Source organism: Vulpes vulpes, chromosome 10 (genome assembly GCF_048418805.1).
Source record: "Vulpes vulpes isolate BD-2025 chromosome 10, VulVul3, whole genome shotgun sequence".
Taxonomy (NCBI): domain Eukaryota; kingdom Metazoa; phylum Chordata; class Mammalia; order Carnivora; family Canidae; genus Vulpes; species Vulpes vulpes.
In genome coordinates this window covers 13,922,844-13,935,325 of record NC_132789.1, presented here as the reverse complement: position 1 = coordinate 13,935,325, position 12,482 = coordinate 13,922,844, and the positions used below count along the sequence as shown (strand labels likewise).

General features: G+C 50.7%; 1 protein-coding gene across 9 annotated transcripts in view; it reads left to right on the top strand.

Annotated features, from left to right (window-relative positions):
• Nucleotides 1–12,265, top strand: part of NOS1 (nitric oxide synthase 1) — a 180,033-nt gene extending 167,768 nt beyond the window's left edge. For all 9 annotated transcript variants that reach the window (XM_072722934.1, XM_072722935.1, XM_072722933.1 and 6 more), the window contains 6 exons: nucleotides 125–212; nucleotides 1,774–1,895; nucleotides 2,999–3,147; nucleotides 4,445–4,639; nucleotides 5,218–5,336; nucleotides 6,726–12,265. In XM_072722934.1, the coding sequence (XP_072579035.1) occupies nucleotides 125–212; nucleotides 1,774–1,895; nucleotides 2,999–3,147; nucleotides 4,445–4,639; nucleotides 5,218–5,336; nucleotides 6,726–6,741 (689 nt within the window). In that variant the 3' untranslated portion in view covers nucleotides 6,742–12,265. The remainder of the gene's footprint in view (nucleotides 1–124; nucleotides 213–1,773; nucleotides 1,896–2,998; nucleotides 3,148–4,444; nucleotides 4,640–5,217; nucleotides 5,337–6,725) is intronic.
• Nucleotides 12,266–12,482: the final 217 nt, after the last annotated feature.

Below are 12,482 nucleotides of genomic sequence, written 5' to 3'. Positions count from 1 at the left end.
TCCAGACAAGGACTTCCAAGGCAGAGACTTGTGGCATGGGGCTGTGAGCCTTCTGCCCTGGAGGGGGGGGTGGGGGGCAGTGACAGGGAGTTGGCACACCAGACCACCTCGGTTATTCTGCTAGATGGAGAAGGACCAATTCACCACGGCGTGTGCTCCTCCTGGCTCAACCGGATACAGGCTGACGAAGTGGTCCCATGTTTCGTGAGAGGGTGAGTGGCAAATGAAGAGAAATAAGCAGTTGTCCCAAATCTGCATACTGATGTCCTGAGTTGGACTGGGTGGACCAGCCTCCAGGGTTCTGGAGATATGGCTGAGTCAGAAGCAAGATCAACACTCTGTATCCCTCCAAGCTGTTAAGTAAATGGGATTGTGGGATGGGCAACACAGCAGAAGCGAAGCAAGCCCGTTAGTCAAAGTCAGGTCAGTGCAATGAATATTTATCAAGTGCAAGCACTGTGCTAGATGCTGGGGCAACAGCAGCATCTACAATGGGCAAAAATGCCACATCAGCTTTCCTGAAATCTGCAGACTGGTGGAAATACTATCCACTGTCTACCAGCCACTCTGTTTCCACTTTCTTGGAGATGAGAAAGATCCAAACCCTCGTCCCCCATCCATCAGAGCAGTTCCTCCCAAATTCAGTTGGTTGGATTTTTTTTTAAGATTTTATTTATTTATTTATTTATTTATTTATTTATTTATTTAAGACAGAACATGCATGCCCAAGCAGGAGCAGGGGGGGAGCGGCAGAGGAAGAGGGAGAAGCAGGCTCCCCGCTGAGCAGGGAGCCCAACACGGGGTTCAATCCCAGGACCCTGAGATCATGACCTGAGCCAAAGGCAGACGCTTAACCGGCTGAGCCACCCAGGGGCCCCCCAAATTCAGTTTTAAAGGACATTCCTATCTGTGATTACCAGCACTGTATCATGCACTTAAAAATGTTGTTAAGAGGGTAGGTTTCATTTAAGTGTTCTTACTGCCATCAAATAAAAATTACAACTCAAAAATCATTCACAATGAAGGGTATACCTGAGCTCATAGGCTCTGGAGATTCCTGCTTTGTCAACCATTGACTTCTGTACCAAACAGTGACCTTGACCAGTGATTTTTCTCAGCTATTGAGAGTGGAATCTTCATAGGATGGTCCATGTATCATGAGCATCAGAATCCCCGGTGGTGCTTCAAAAATATGGTATACTGAGCCCAGACTTGCTTCATGCCCAAGAATCTGCACTCTTAACACCACCCGGTGTACACTGAAGTCTGTTCCCTGATTTAGGAGATCTCATTGGTGGCCGAATCTGGTTTCTCAGCAGGAGCTGGTTTTCCCCCTCAGAGCACTTGTGGCAAAGCCTGCAGAGATTATTGTTTGTCACGGCTGGAGGGTGCTCCTGGCATTTAGTAGTTAGAGACCAGGGGTGCTGCTCAATATCCTACAATGCACAGGACACCCCCCACAGCAGAGAAGTATGTCAGTAGTGCTGACTTCAGGAAACCCTGAGTTAAATCAATCCCACTGCCCTGTGTGGCTTAGCTCAGCAATGAGGAAAATTGGGAATTGGAGTGGTAGCCGGGCTCTGAGGAGCTCCTGTTTAGAGAAGTCCCCAAACCTGTGAGACCGCCCACTCTGATAAGGGGCACCTGATCCCCAGCTGAAGAACACCATCCCACCTTATCACCAAGACAGCCATCTGGTCTACACCCAAGGCCTAACCACCTTTGATCAGATTTGAGCTCAGCAAGCCTTCTGATTCTCTCTTTCCTGTCCAGAGCACCCAGCTTCCACCTGCCCCGAAATCCCCAAGTGCCCTGTATCCTCATTGGCCCAGGCACTGGCATCGCCCCTTTCCGAAGCTTCTGGCAGCAGCGGCAATTTGATATCCAACACAAAGGTGGGTCACAGTTCAGCAGCTAGGTGATTTCCACCCTGCCTGAACCTGGAGAGACTGCCTGTGTCTCAACCTCCTGGAGGAATGATAGAGTTCCCTCTCCACTGCGTCACTGCCTGGGGGAGGTCAGGGAGATCATAATATGACCCGACCCAGAGGTGAGGTTCATGGTTATACTTCAAAGGACCTATCCAAACAAATCTCCCACACAGCTTGTTCTAAGGGCTTGAAATTCCATCCCCAGAAGACACTTCTTTCTTAAGATAGGACCCATCTGAAAATTCAGACAGCTCTAGAAGAGTAAACATTAAGCCTTATCAAATGTATGTACATTTAAGGGATTGTCACAAAGGTTGTTATATTCAAGAGCAGGCTTTGCTGTGAGAGACACAACAGATCAGTTTTGGGAGGGGAAAGAAACCCACAGTTGTGGCATCTATTAAGCAGGGATTTATTGAGTATCTAGTAAACACCAAATACTATTGTGGGTGCCAAGGGATAGTATTGAACAAGACAGAGAAACAACTTAAAAAAAAAAAACTGCCCCCATGGCCCAATCATTCTGGTGGAAGAGCTAATATTGATAAAGGATTCACTGTATATATTCGCTGGGCTGTAATGTTTTACTTCTTGAAGTAACCCTAGGAGGTGGATGCTATTATTACTTCTATTTTGTACCTAGGGAAATACACACATAGAAAGTCAAGTTGCTCATCATCACACAAAGCTGGAATTTGAACCCGGGTAGTATGGCCCCACAGACTGGGCTTTTAGCATTACCCAGTGGTAGGGGCTGCTAACTAGCCAGGACAGGGGAATGGGGAGCAAAGGAAAGACTGAGATCCAGAGAAAGGGGGTCTGCTAAAACCTGAACACCTACTTCTTTCAGTGTGTGCAGGTGCGTGCATGTGTGCGTGTGTGTGTGTGCGTGTGTGTGTGTCTACACGGGTGTGTGTACAAGTACATACACCCACCTGTCCCAGTGTTCAGATGCCTCTATGTGGCACACACTGAGGTTCCCAGCACCCCTCCCCTGGCACCACCAGCCACCTCCCCCAAATCGGACATCAGAGCTGTCAGTGACATGAGATCTCCCTGGTCCCCAGGAATGAGTCCGTGCCCCATGGTCCTGGTGTTCGGGTGCCGGCAGTCCAAGATAGACCACATCTACAGGGAGGAGACTCTACAGGCCAAGAACAAGGGGGTCTTCAGAGAACTGTACACGGCCTACTCCCGGGAGCCAGACAAACCAAAGGTAACCCTTGGCCCATTCACAGCTCCTGCACCCCAGCCCAACACACACACACACACACACACACACACACACACACACACACTTGTACACACATGCACCTCCCACCTCCAGACACCCCCACACGTATTCTGAATTCTCCTCCGGGACATTGCTCAAGCATAAAAATATTGATTTAAAATATCTAACAGCCCATGTTATATGATGCCACTTAGGTGAAATATCCAGAACAGCCAAATCTATAGGGACAGGAAGCAGATCTGTGGTTACCAGGGGCTTTGGGGACAGGAGAACAGGAAGTGACTGCTCGTGGGTACAGAGTTTCCTTTTGGGGTAATGAATGAGTTCTAGAAAGAGATAGGGTGATGGTTCCACAAGATAGTGGTGCACAAAGTGTTCACCTGAAAATGGTTACATGTTAAATGATATGCTATGCGTATTTTACCAAAATAAAAACATTTTAAAAATAGGAATTAAAAAAAAAAAAACACTCAGCAGTCCACAAGAGGTACTCCGAGTCAGAATAGACACAGGCCATGGGACTGGAGCGTGTTCCTACTGGATGTTGGGGGGAGACCCAGGGGGTCCCAGGAAAGGGGCCTGGACAACTGGGGTGGGGCAGGAACTCAGCGGGTCTGGGCAACAGCTGTTTGATGACTGATGTGCAAGTACACCAGTGTTTTAAGAAGCAAGACACCCATGCTGGGACATCCCAGCTGCATGTCAACCTCACTCTGGGGCAGTTTCCTGGACAACTGAAAGGCATCCTCAACCAATAAGGCAAACCGCCCTGGAGGCTGTATTGGACTTCCCTGTGCCCGCCCCACGCTCTCTTAGCTCCCGTGTCACTTGCTGTGGCAGCTGGCTTTGTGCGGGTGTCAACAGGCAGCCCGTCCCCTCCCCCGTCTCTTGCTGTTTGCCCTGGGGATGCTCTGGCACCCCAGCATAGGATGCCCGCAGTAACGAACCCCACACCTGGCGGAGTACAGGTGTTCACACCCCGTGGGTGACCGTGGGTGACCGCTGCCCACTGGCCAGGGGAGCAGGTCGATCGTGTCCCACTCTCTGCTTCTCCAGGTTCTGGCTCTGGGATGTGTTCCGCATGGCCCCCTGGAGGGTCCTCAGCACAGCTGAGCTCCAGCTCGGGGAGCAGCTCCTTCATACACCCTGGGATCGCCTTTCCCTCTCTTGCTCACTGTCCTCCCAGTCCCCCAGGGTCGCCTGTGTCGGGCTCTGCTCTCCTGGGGGAGTGTCTCCCCAGGACCCACCTCCTTCTCATGCATCTTCCTGCTCCCTGCAGAAGTATGTGCAGGACATCCTGCAGGAGCAGCTAGCAGAACCTGTGTACCGAGCCCTGAAGGAGCAAGGGGGCCACATCTATGTCTGCGGGGACGTCACCATGGCCGCTGATGTCCTCAAAGCCATCCAGCGCATCATGACCCAGCAGGGGAAACTCTCGGTAGAGGATGCAGGCGTGTTCATCAGCAGGCTGAGGGTGAGTGACAGGCTCAGCAGCCCATTCCTGTCGCCTCTTCCTCACCCCACCTGTCTGTGGTTCGAGGAACCATGATGACATCCCTGCCTGCTCCCAATTTCCCATTTATGGCTCAGGGTAGAGGATGCCTGTGGTCCCAAACCATAGTTAAGGGAGGAGGATGATTGGGTGCTGGGTGGGCAGGCGCACGTATTAAATATGGGTGGGGCCTGTGGTGTGTGAAAATAACAAGCAGGTGGAAACCATCCTACCAACTTTTCCTGCCCCCAGAACCAAGCTGCAGCACTGTCCTGTGCAGTTGTACAGGCTGCACACTGCACAAAAGTTTGTCCAAGGTTTGCCAGCTCAGATGTGAACTGAAATGTTCTTTGCCACTGGGGTGGTGAGACCCCATGCCCTAGAGAACACAGGGTTTTGTGAAGCACAGTCTAGGACGCCAGAGGTCCTCCAGGAGCCACTGGGTTACATCTTGTTTGCTTAGAACTCATCTTCTTTAAGGACATTCCACTCCAGGGTGTCAGTATATCTGCCCCTCTCCTGCCTTTGGCTGGCATTTGAGGGCTGTTTCTGTCCTCCAGGATGACAACCGGTACCATGAGGATATTTTCGGGGTCACCCTCCGAACGTATGAAGTGACCAACCGCCTTAGATCTGAATCCATTGCCTTCATTGAAGAGAGCAAAAAAGACACCGATGAGTAAGCTGGCTCCATCCCCAAGGGGAGGGGTGGGTAGAGCCCTCTCTTCCTAGTCCTGATGGGGGTGTTGTGGCGGGGGGGATGTCTGGTTTCATCTGCCCTGACTTTCCCACAGTGGGGAGCAAACTACAAATGCAAATTCCCAGGCTACCCCAGACCTGCTGACTCTGAAACTCAAGTGAGAACCAAGGCTTGTTTTTTTTTTTAAGATTTTATTTATTTATTCATGAGAGACACAGAGAGAGGCAGAGACACAGGCAGAGGGAGAAGCAGGCTCCCTGCCAGGAGCCTGATGGAGGACTCAATCCCAGGACCCCAGGATCATGACCTGAACCAAAGGCAGACACTCAACAACTGAGCCACCCAGGTGCCCTAGGTTTATGTTTTAAGGAGCCCTCCAGGGAATTCTGAGGCCCCTCCAAGTATGGGAACCCTGGCTTTGGATGCCTGCATCTGCCTGGGGCACCCCCTAGTGGAATAACAGCTCCAGCCTCCAGAAAGGTATATTCCTGGCCAGGGCTCCCAGCATTTACACCACCTCCCACACACCCCCAAATTGCCCCAAGCATTCTCATCCACGCAAATCCCAATTGGTATTACTTTTACCGTCTCACTGGTCTTCTAGAAATTGCTGGAAACAGTCTGAGGTACCACAAGACTGGATTGAGTCTCGCTTATTAAACCTCACCTTATTGCCCTGACCTCTGAACCACGATTGTAATGCCCCTCACTCCATGCCCGCCCCAGAGTGCCCCCAAACCACCACTGTGTGCCCCTTATGTTAAATTAGGTAGGAATTGGATTGTCTTATTTTCAGTAGCATAGGGAAGACACCTCATTTCTTTTTTTTAAGATTTTATTTATTCGGGAGAAACACACAGAGAGGCCAAGACATAGGCAGAGGGAGAAGCAGGCTCCCCATGGAAAGCCCAATGCGAGACTTGATCTCAGGACTCCAGGATCACACTCTGAGCCAAAGACAGATGTTCAACCACCGAGCCACCCAGGTGCCCCCGACACCCCATCTCTTAAGCAGTTGCATTTTTACACCATATGATGATGACACAGCAGTCTTGAAAACATATTTTGGATCCAGTAGGCTGACTTTACTGCCTTTAAGATTCCAACTCCTTTGGCTGTCATTGCCTCTCTTCCGGGTCACTTGTGCTGGTGAGCAAGCACTCATTCATTCATTCATTAGCTTGCCCATTCGTTCAAGACGAGCACCAGCTAGGGGTCAGGTGCTGTCCCAGGTGCAAGGCCTGCAGAGGAAGTGGCAGTGAAGCCCCTGTGCCCAGGGCTTTAGTGGCTTCTCTGGGGCTCTGTAAGGACACAAAGCAGCTTTGCTTCCATGGCACTAACTCCCTCCCCCTCCCTGTCTTCCTGCAGGGTTTTCAGCTCCTAATTGGATCCTCTTGCCCAGACGACTGGCAGGGGGGCCGTCCCATGCGCCCCGGCGGGACGGCTGCAGGTTTTATAAGTGTGGACACTGCTGAACCTTCCCTATGGGACCCCATGTGGCCCCCAGCTGTCCTTCTCGTCCTGTCGCTGTGGTTTTTCCTCTTCTGGGTCCTCGCCCCTCAGTGATTTCCTTGGCCCCCTTGGGTTTTCTCCTTGAGTTTTCCTGCTGCAATGCAATGCCTTTATAATCCACAGTGGCTCTTACAAAACTAATTCCCCCTCACCCTCTTCCCAACAAGGGCAAATCACCGGTGCATGAAATCACTGGAACATGGCCGTTGCTCGTGTTAGGGCTTGTTTTCTGGGAGGAGGCTGCAGGGACTGGTCAGGAGAGTCTTCTGAGCCAGTCTATCTGCTGCTGAAGCCTCCCTTTATCCTTTTTTATGATGACGTCCTGATCGCGTGCACGCATGTGTGTGTGGGTGTGTGTGCACAGGTGTGCGTGCGTGTGACAGGCCTGGGCCTCCATCTGCCTGTGTAAGTGTGTTCCCTGCAGACTCTCAGTGCCAGGAACCGTGCCCTAGCTCTTCACGCGTCCATAATTATTATCTATGCTCGTCGTGTCCCCGAAACACTTGTCCTGGTTACAAAGGGCAGGGCAAGGCCAGCGTGATGATTAAGGAGGGAGCCTCCATCAAAAGGGGGCTCACAGAATTGCTTGCATTTAGATTCTGGCACCGGTTAGCAGAGCCCTTGCTGGGAAACCAACCCGTCTGGTGGATTAAGCACACCTCCTCTGCAACCCTAACCCTGCCCCAGATGGGATCACCTGATTTGGCCCTCCCCAGACAATCCCACCCAGAAAACCGGAGAAGTAATCTCCAAGAGAATATGTGGGAAATAAGAATTGTCCCATCTTTGCCACCAGGTGACTTTGGACAGGTTACTTTTCCTCAGTTTCCCCTCGTGATGTGATGAAGCTAAAACAGTAGGAAGAGATCAGATTTTTAAAGTGGTAGAGACTGGAAACAATATCAAGGAAGAGTATCATTGCTATTTTGTTATTGCCCCAAATGCCCCAAAGACTCACCCTTCTACCCTAGGAAGGAAATAATAGAAGCCCACTAACGCGGATAGGTTGGAGAAGGAAGCCACCATGAGGCACCAACAGGGCTTCTTTTACAGGACCACAACCCACAGTGGCCTGGTCCTCATGCCCTTGGCCTTCTAAAAGTGATCCCCCAAGTCTCTAGCCTGATCAAATAATTTTGACAAATAAATTGAGCCTTGACTCCCATCCAAAATGGGCATCACAGTCTTCAGCGAGAATCAGTCAGTTGCAGTTTGTCCTCAGCAGGTTGCCTGTCCCAGTGAATGAGCTGGGAGGGTCCCTCTCTACCTGGAAGTGCTCAGAATCAATGACAGGCCTGGAGGGAGCCACGAAATTCCTGGAGGGGCCTGCCCTGCCCCCCCTCCACCCCCAGGGTAAAGGGGAAGCCTTCCTGGAGGGGAAGCCTGCCACCCTGTATGTTCTTCTGTTCTGTTGTATTATGTTTTGTCCTACAGAGAGACACATTGCCTTTCTATATGGCACAATGGGTATTTCCTGATGCTCCGTTTAGGGGGCTGCCAAAGAGAAAGGGCACTGGCCCTCTCTGGAAGGGCCTTGGGACACAGGGTGCCAAAGAGGTGTCCCCAGGAGGAGACAACCTCCAAGATTCCTAAAGGCAAAGGACAAGCTAGACCTGGCCTTTCTTCTCCACCCTCTGGGGCAGCCCCCCTCCCTCTTGGGATCTTGGGATCCCCACCCCCCAACGCTGAGCTGTTTTCCCTGTTACCACGTCTGCACTCCTGTGTGCCAAGCACCTTCTTCATGCATCCCTGCCCCTAGTAGCAGGCTGGCACTTGGAAACTCATCTTGTCTATCAGGGAGTCGGACACAGCGATTATAGAACCTGGATGCATCCTTCTCTCCGAGAAGGATTTTTTGTTTTTAAGGTAAACACCTTTCAACCCCCATCACAAGCCACTTCAGGACTCCCCGCTGGAAGATTCTGGTCTGATGTATTTCTCTCATTTGCCAGAATCCCTGTTATGAACAGCCTCCCTGTAAGGAGCCTATCAAAGGGGCAGAGTGTGAAATCTTGATTTAGGGGTTAGCTCTGATCCACAGTGGGCCAATGCTGCCCTCTGGTGGTGGTTTTTTACGTCAGTTCCCAGTAGCCAAATCTGTCACAAAAATTGGTTTCACAACAAGTGGGCAGAAAAATAGGATTGATTGGGCATTTGGGGGTTACCTAGATTACAGACCTTTTTGTCCATCTTCCCCCAGGACTGGCCTGCAGTGGTTCCAACTCCATTTAACAAAAGTGAGTTAGGCCAGAAGGAAGGAGACATCCCCTAAAATGGGGAAAAGCTGAAACGGCCATGCCCCCCACCCCATCACACTACGAATCCAATTGCCCCACCTTGTGTTACAAAAGGAGCAGAGGTCATTAAACTCCCTGAGAGGAGGAGGATTTTCCCGCTTGGTTTCTAAGGAGGGAGATGGCCAGATACCCTTTCCATTCAGGGAAATGCTTCAGATCCACCAAAGTGGAGCCTTTGGAAGCAGCCCTGCATCCAAATGCTAACTCTTGCGCTCCCCACTTCCCATTTCTTCAGACAGCCCTGGGCTGGTGACTTAACCTTCCCATGTCTCTATATCCACTTATAGAACAAAGTGGGTTAAATGAGATAATGCCCAAAAAATAGCCAGGTCCTGGCCCACTGAAGCTTTCAAATTTTATTTTTCCATATCATCAATACCTGTATGCAGAAGTCACAGTGGAGCGTACGGTTTGTAAAGATGATTTGGAATCTCGTATGTAGACACACAATTCTTAGAATTGCCATAAATGTCTGGGATTTAAGAAATGGGTGGATTCCACCTACAGGTTTAGGGAGATAAGATATCCAGGAAGTAGGAAGAGTGGGAGGAAAGGCGCAGATGGGAGTGTGTTGCAGTAAATCGAGGCTGGCTTCAGGCACAGCTTTGGAAGGCTGAGGATGATGAGCCAGATGCTGGGAAGGTGAGCAAGGACCAGGTGGTAGGGACAGGTGAGCACATGTCAAGGAATTTGGACTATTTGGTAGGCAGCAGGGGATCCCTAGGAATGTTTTTCAAACAGGAAAAGTAAGGTAATTGGAGTTGTACTTGGAAAAGAATATTCTGGCTGCAGCACAGAGCCTGGACAGCTGGTCTGCTGATCTGTAGACTATTGTAGTAACCAAGGCTGGAAGGAAGGAAAAGGCAGATGTAGTGATACAGTGACTCCAGGGGCTGATCAGCAAGACCTGGAGACCTGTCTGTTGTGGAGAAGGAAAACAAATGAAAAAGTCAAGAGTCTTACCTCTAGGCAGAGAAAGGAGTCTCATGAGAAAAAGCAGCCTCAGGGAAAGATGAGTTTGCAGTTGTTGACATGATAGCCAGCTTACCCACCAGCCAACAGGGTACATCCTTCCAAGGTCCAGCCATGCCTAGATGCACAGAAAGAAAACCGACCCCAGGCCAATTAGACATTGGCCTTAGAATATAGGATTCTCTTGCCAAACACATTCTCAGGCAGCCACCTGCTTTGGACTTCGAAAAGGAGGTCAGGTTTTGCCCTAAGTCCAAAACAAGTGAGATTTTCTGACCCAGATCACAGGCAAACTGTCTCTCTGCCAGGATGGGCAAGCCAGATGTCTGGGCCCCTCCACCGCTAGAGCGCTGACCATTCATGCCTTCAGGAGAACTGTGGGGTTAAGATTTTGTGTTAAGCCCACCATTGACTTGTATATTTACGTCTCCACTGCCCTGACCTCCAGCACGTCGCCACCTTACCAGCAAAGCCTTCTGTTTGAATTGGCAGGTTAATCTGAGACTGCCTGCAGGTGACAAGGAGAAAGAAATATTCATCCAGGCATCCTGTATGACTTGTGTGTACTCCTTGATGTCTCCCAGCCCTTGTCAAGTTTCCTGCATCCAAATGTCCTGTTTGGCTTAAGAATTATAGACCAGGGGCTGGGATGATGGAAGATAGATCTGAGAGTCCCTGCCCCCCAGAACTCAACACAGATGGTCCCCACGAACCTGAATCTGACCTTTTGAGGCTGACACCAGCCTGGTCTCTCCTATTTCTGTCATATGTACCTGTCCTCGATCCACCCCAGGTCTCCACCTAGTGGCCAAAGCTGCCTCTCCCCAAACCCTGAGGAGTCTCAAACCTACTTGAGGACCTAAGTAAACTCTCACCCCCAGAACATGGATGGGTCTTGAATCGATTCTCTATTAATATCTGTCAAAACCACATGCAAGGGAGGAGGTCAGGGGTAAATATACCTTTGTTTGTTTATGAGTTTGTCTTGTCCTGGAAGATCTGAACGGTTCTGAAGAAGCAAAGCATGTCTGTCTGGTCCAGGACAGAGACTGTTCTGAAGGAGGTGGCCCTGGCATGCAGGAGCAAATCTGCCTTAAAATGCTGCTTTCCATAGTCTTCTAGAAAATGAGTCCAGGACATCCAAGTGCCCAGACTTGATTGTGGTCCAGGGTCAGCCAATCTTTGTACTATTGGCATTTGGGGCTGGAGAATTCTTTGTGGTGGAGGCTGCCCTGTGCATTGTATGCAGGATGTTGAATGGCATCCCTGGCGACCACCCACCAGAAGCCAGTAGCAGTCCCCCTACCCCCACCAAATGTGACACCCCCACCAAATGTGACAACCAAATAGGTCTTCAGGCATTGTCAGATGTCCCCAGGGGGCAAAAGAATCTCTCCTGGCTGCCCCAGACCTTTGCATCAGGGAACTTCTGGAGTCAGCAAAGCAGCCCTCAGCCCGATGGCTTTGTTTCCATTATCTGAGACTCCAAGGATTGGTGGGGGAGGGGGGGAGGGGGGGAGGGTGAAAAAGTGGTTTCACAAATTCCCTCCCAAGACAGAAGGATGGTTTCATTTTGGCAAGATGCTGTGCCCTTGGCATCGCTTTAATTATGACCCAGAGAGGCCCGATGCCATGTACCCTGCCTCCACCCTGTTTTCCTTATGTCGTGCTGTCTTGTGATCATAGGACCACTCAGGGCTCAGCAGTGGTTTCCTGGAAGGCAGAGAGAGAAAGAGAGAGAGAGAGAGAGAGAGAGAGAGAGAGAGAACATGCAGGTGGCCGCCCCTCCATGCTGTACCAGTGGGTTTCCATTCGGGGTTGAGGAGCCAGGGAGGTGGGCAGACCGGGTGTCGCATGTCACCACACACACGCTGTCAGAAACTCGGACGTCCCCCTACCTCTGAGCTCTCGATGCTGCTAATGTCTGCCTAGTGTCCCGTGCGCTCTGGCACCTTCCTCCGAGGACCGATGCCCGCCCCAACGCTCCTCGCGAGGTTGTCCAAGCTGTGTTCACCGCATGCTCTCCTTCTGCATTGTCCTCATCTTCTAACTTGATGGAATTCAACAAAAGTCTACTTATGCCTGTTTGCATTATGGTTACAATATTAAAAAGTGGAGTTGACTTCACTGGCTGTTGTCTATTGCTTGATTTGCTTAGAATTTCTCCCACCTTTGCTGGCCATTGCCAGCCAGGTGCCCCCAGGAAGCCTACCTTGAGACCTGAGACAAGTGGCAGAGGTTGATCTGGGATTGGTCTTGGGGAGGGGAGGGAGAGCAGTCCAGAGAAAGCCTGAACCACAATATCGTTGCATCAGAGATTTCAGCCAATCCTTGCAGGGAGTTC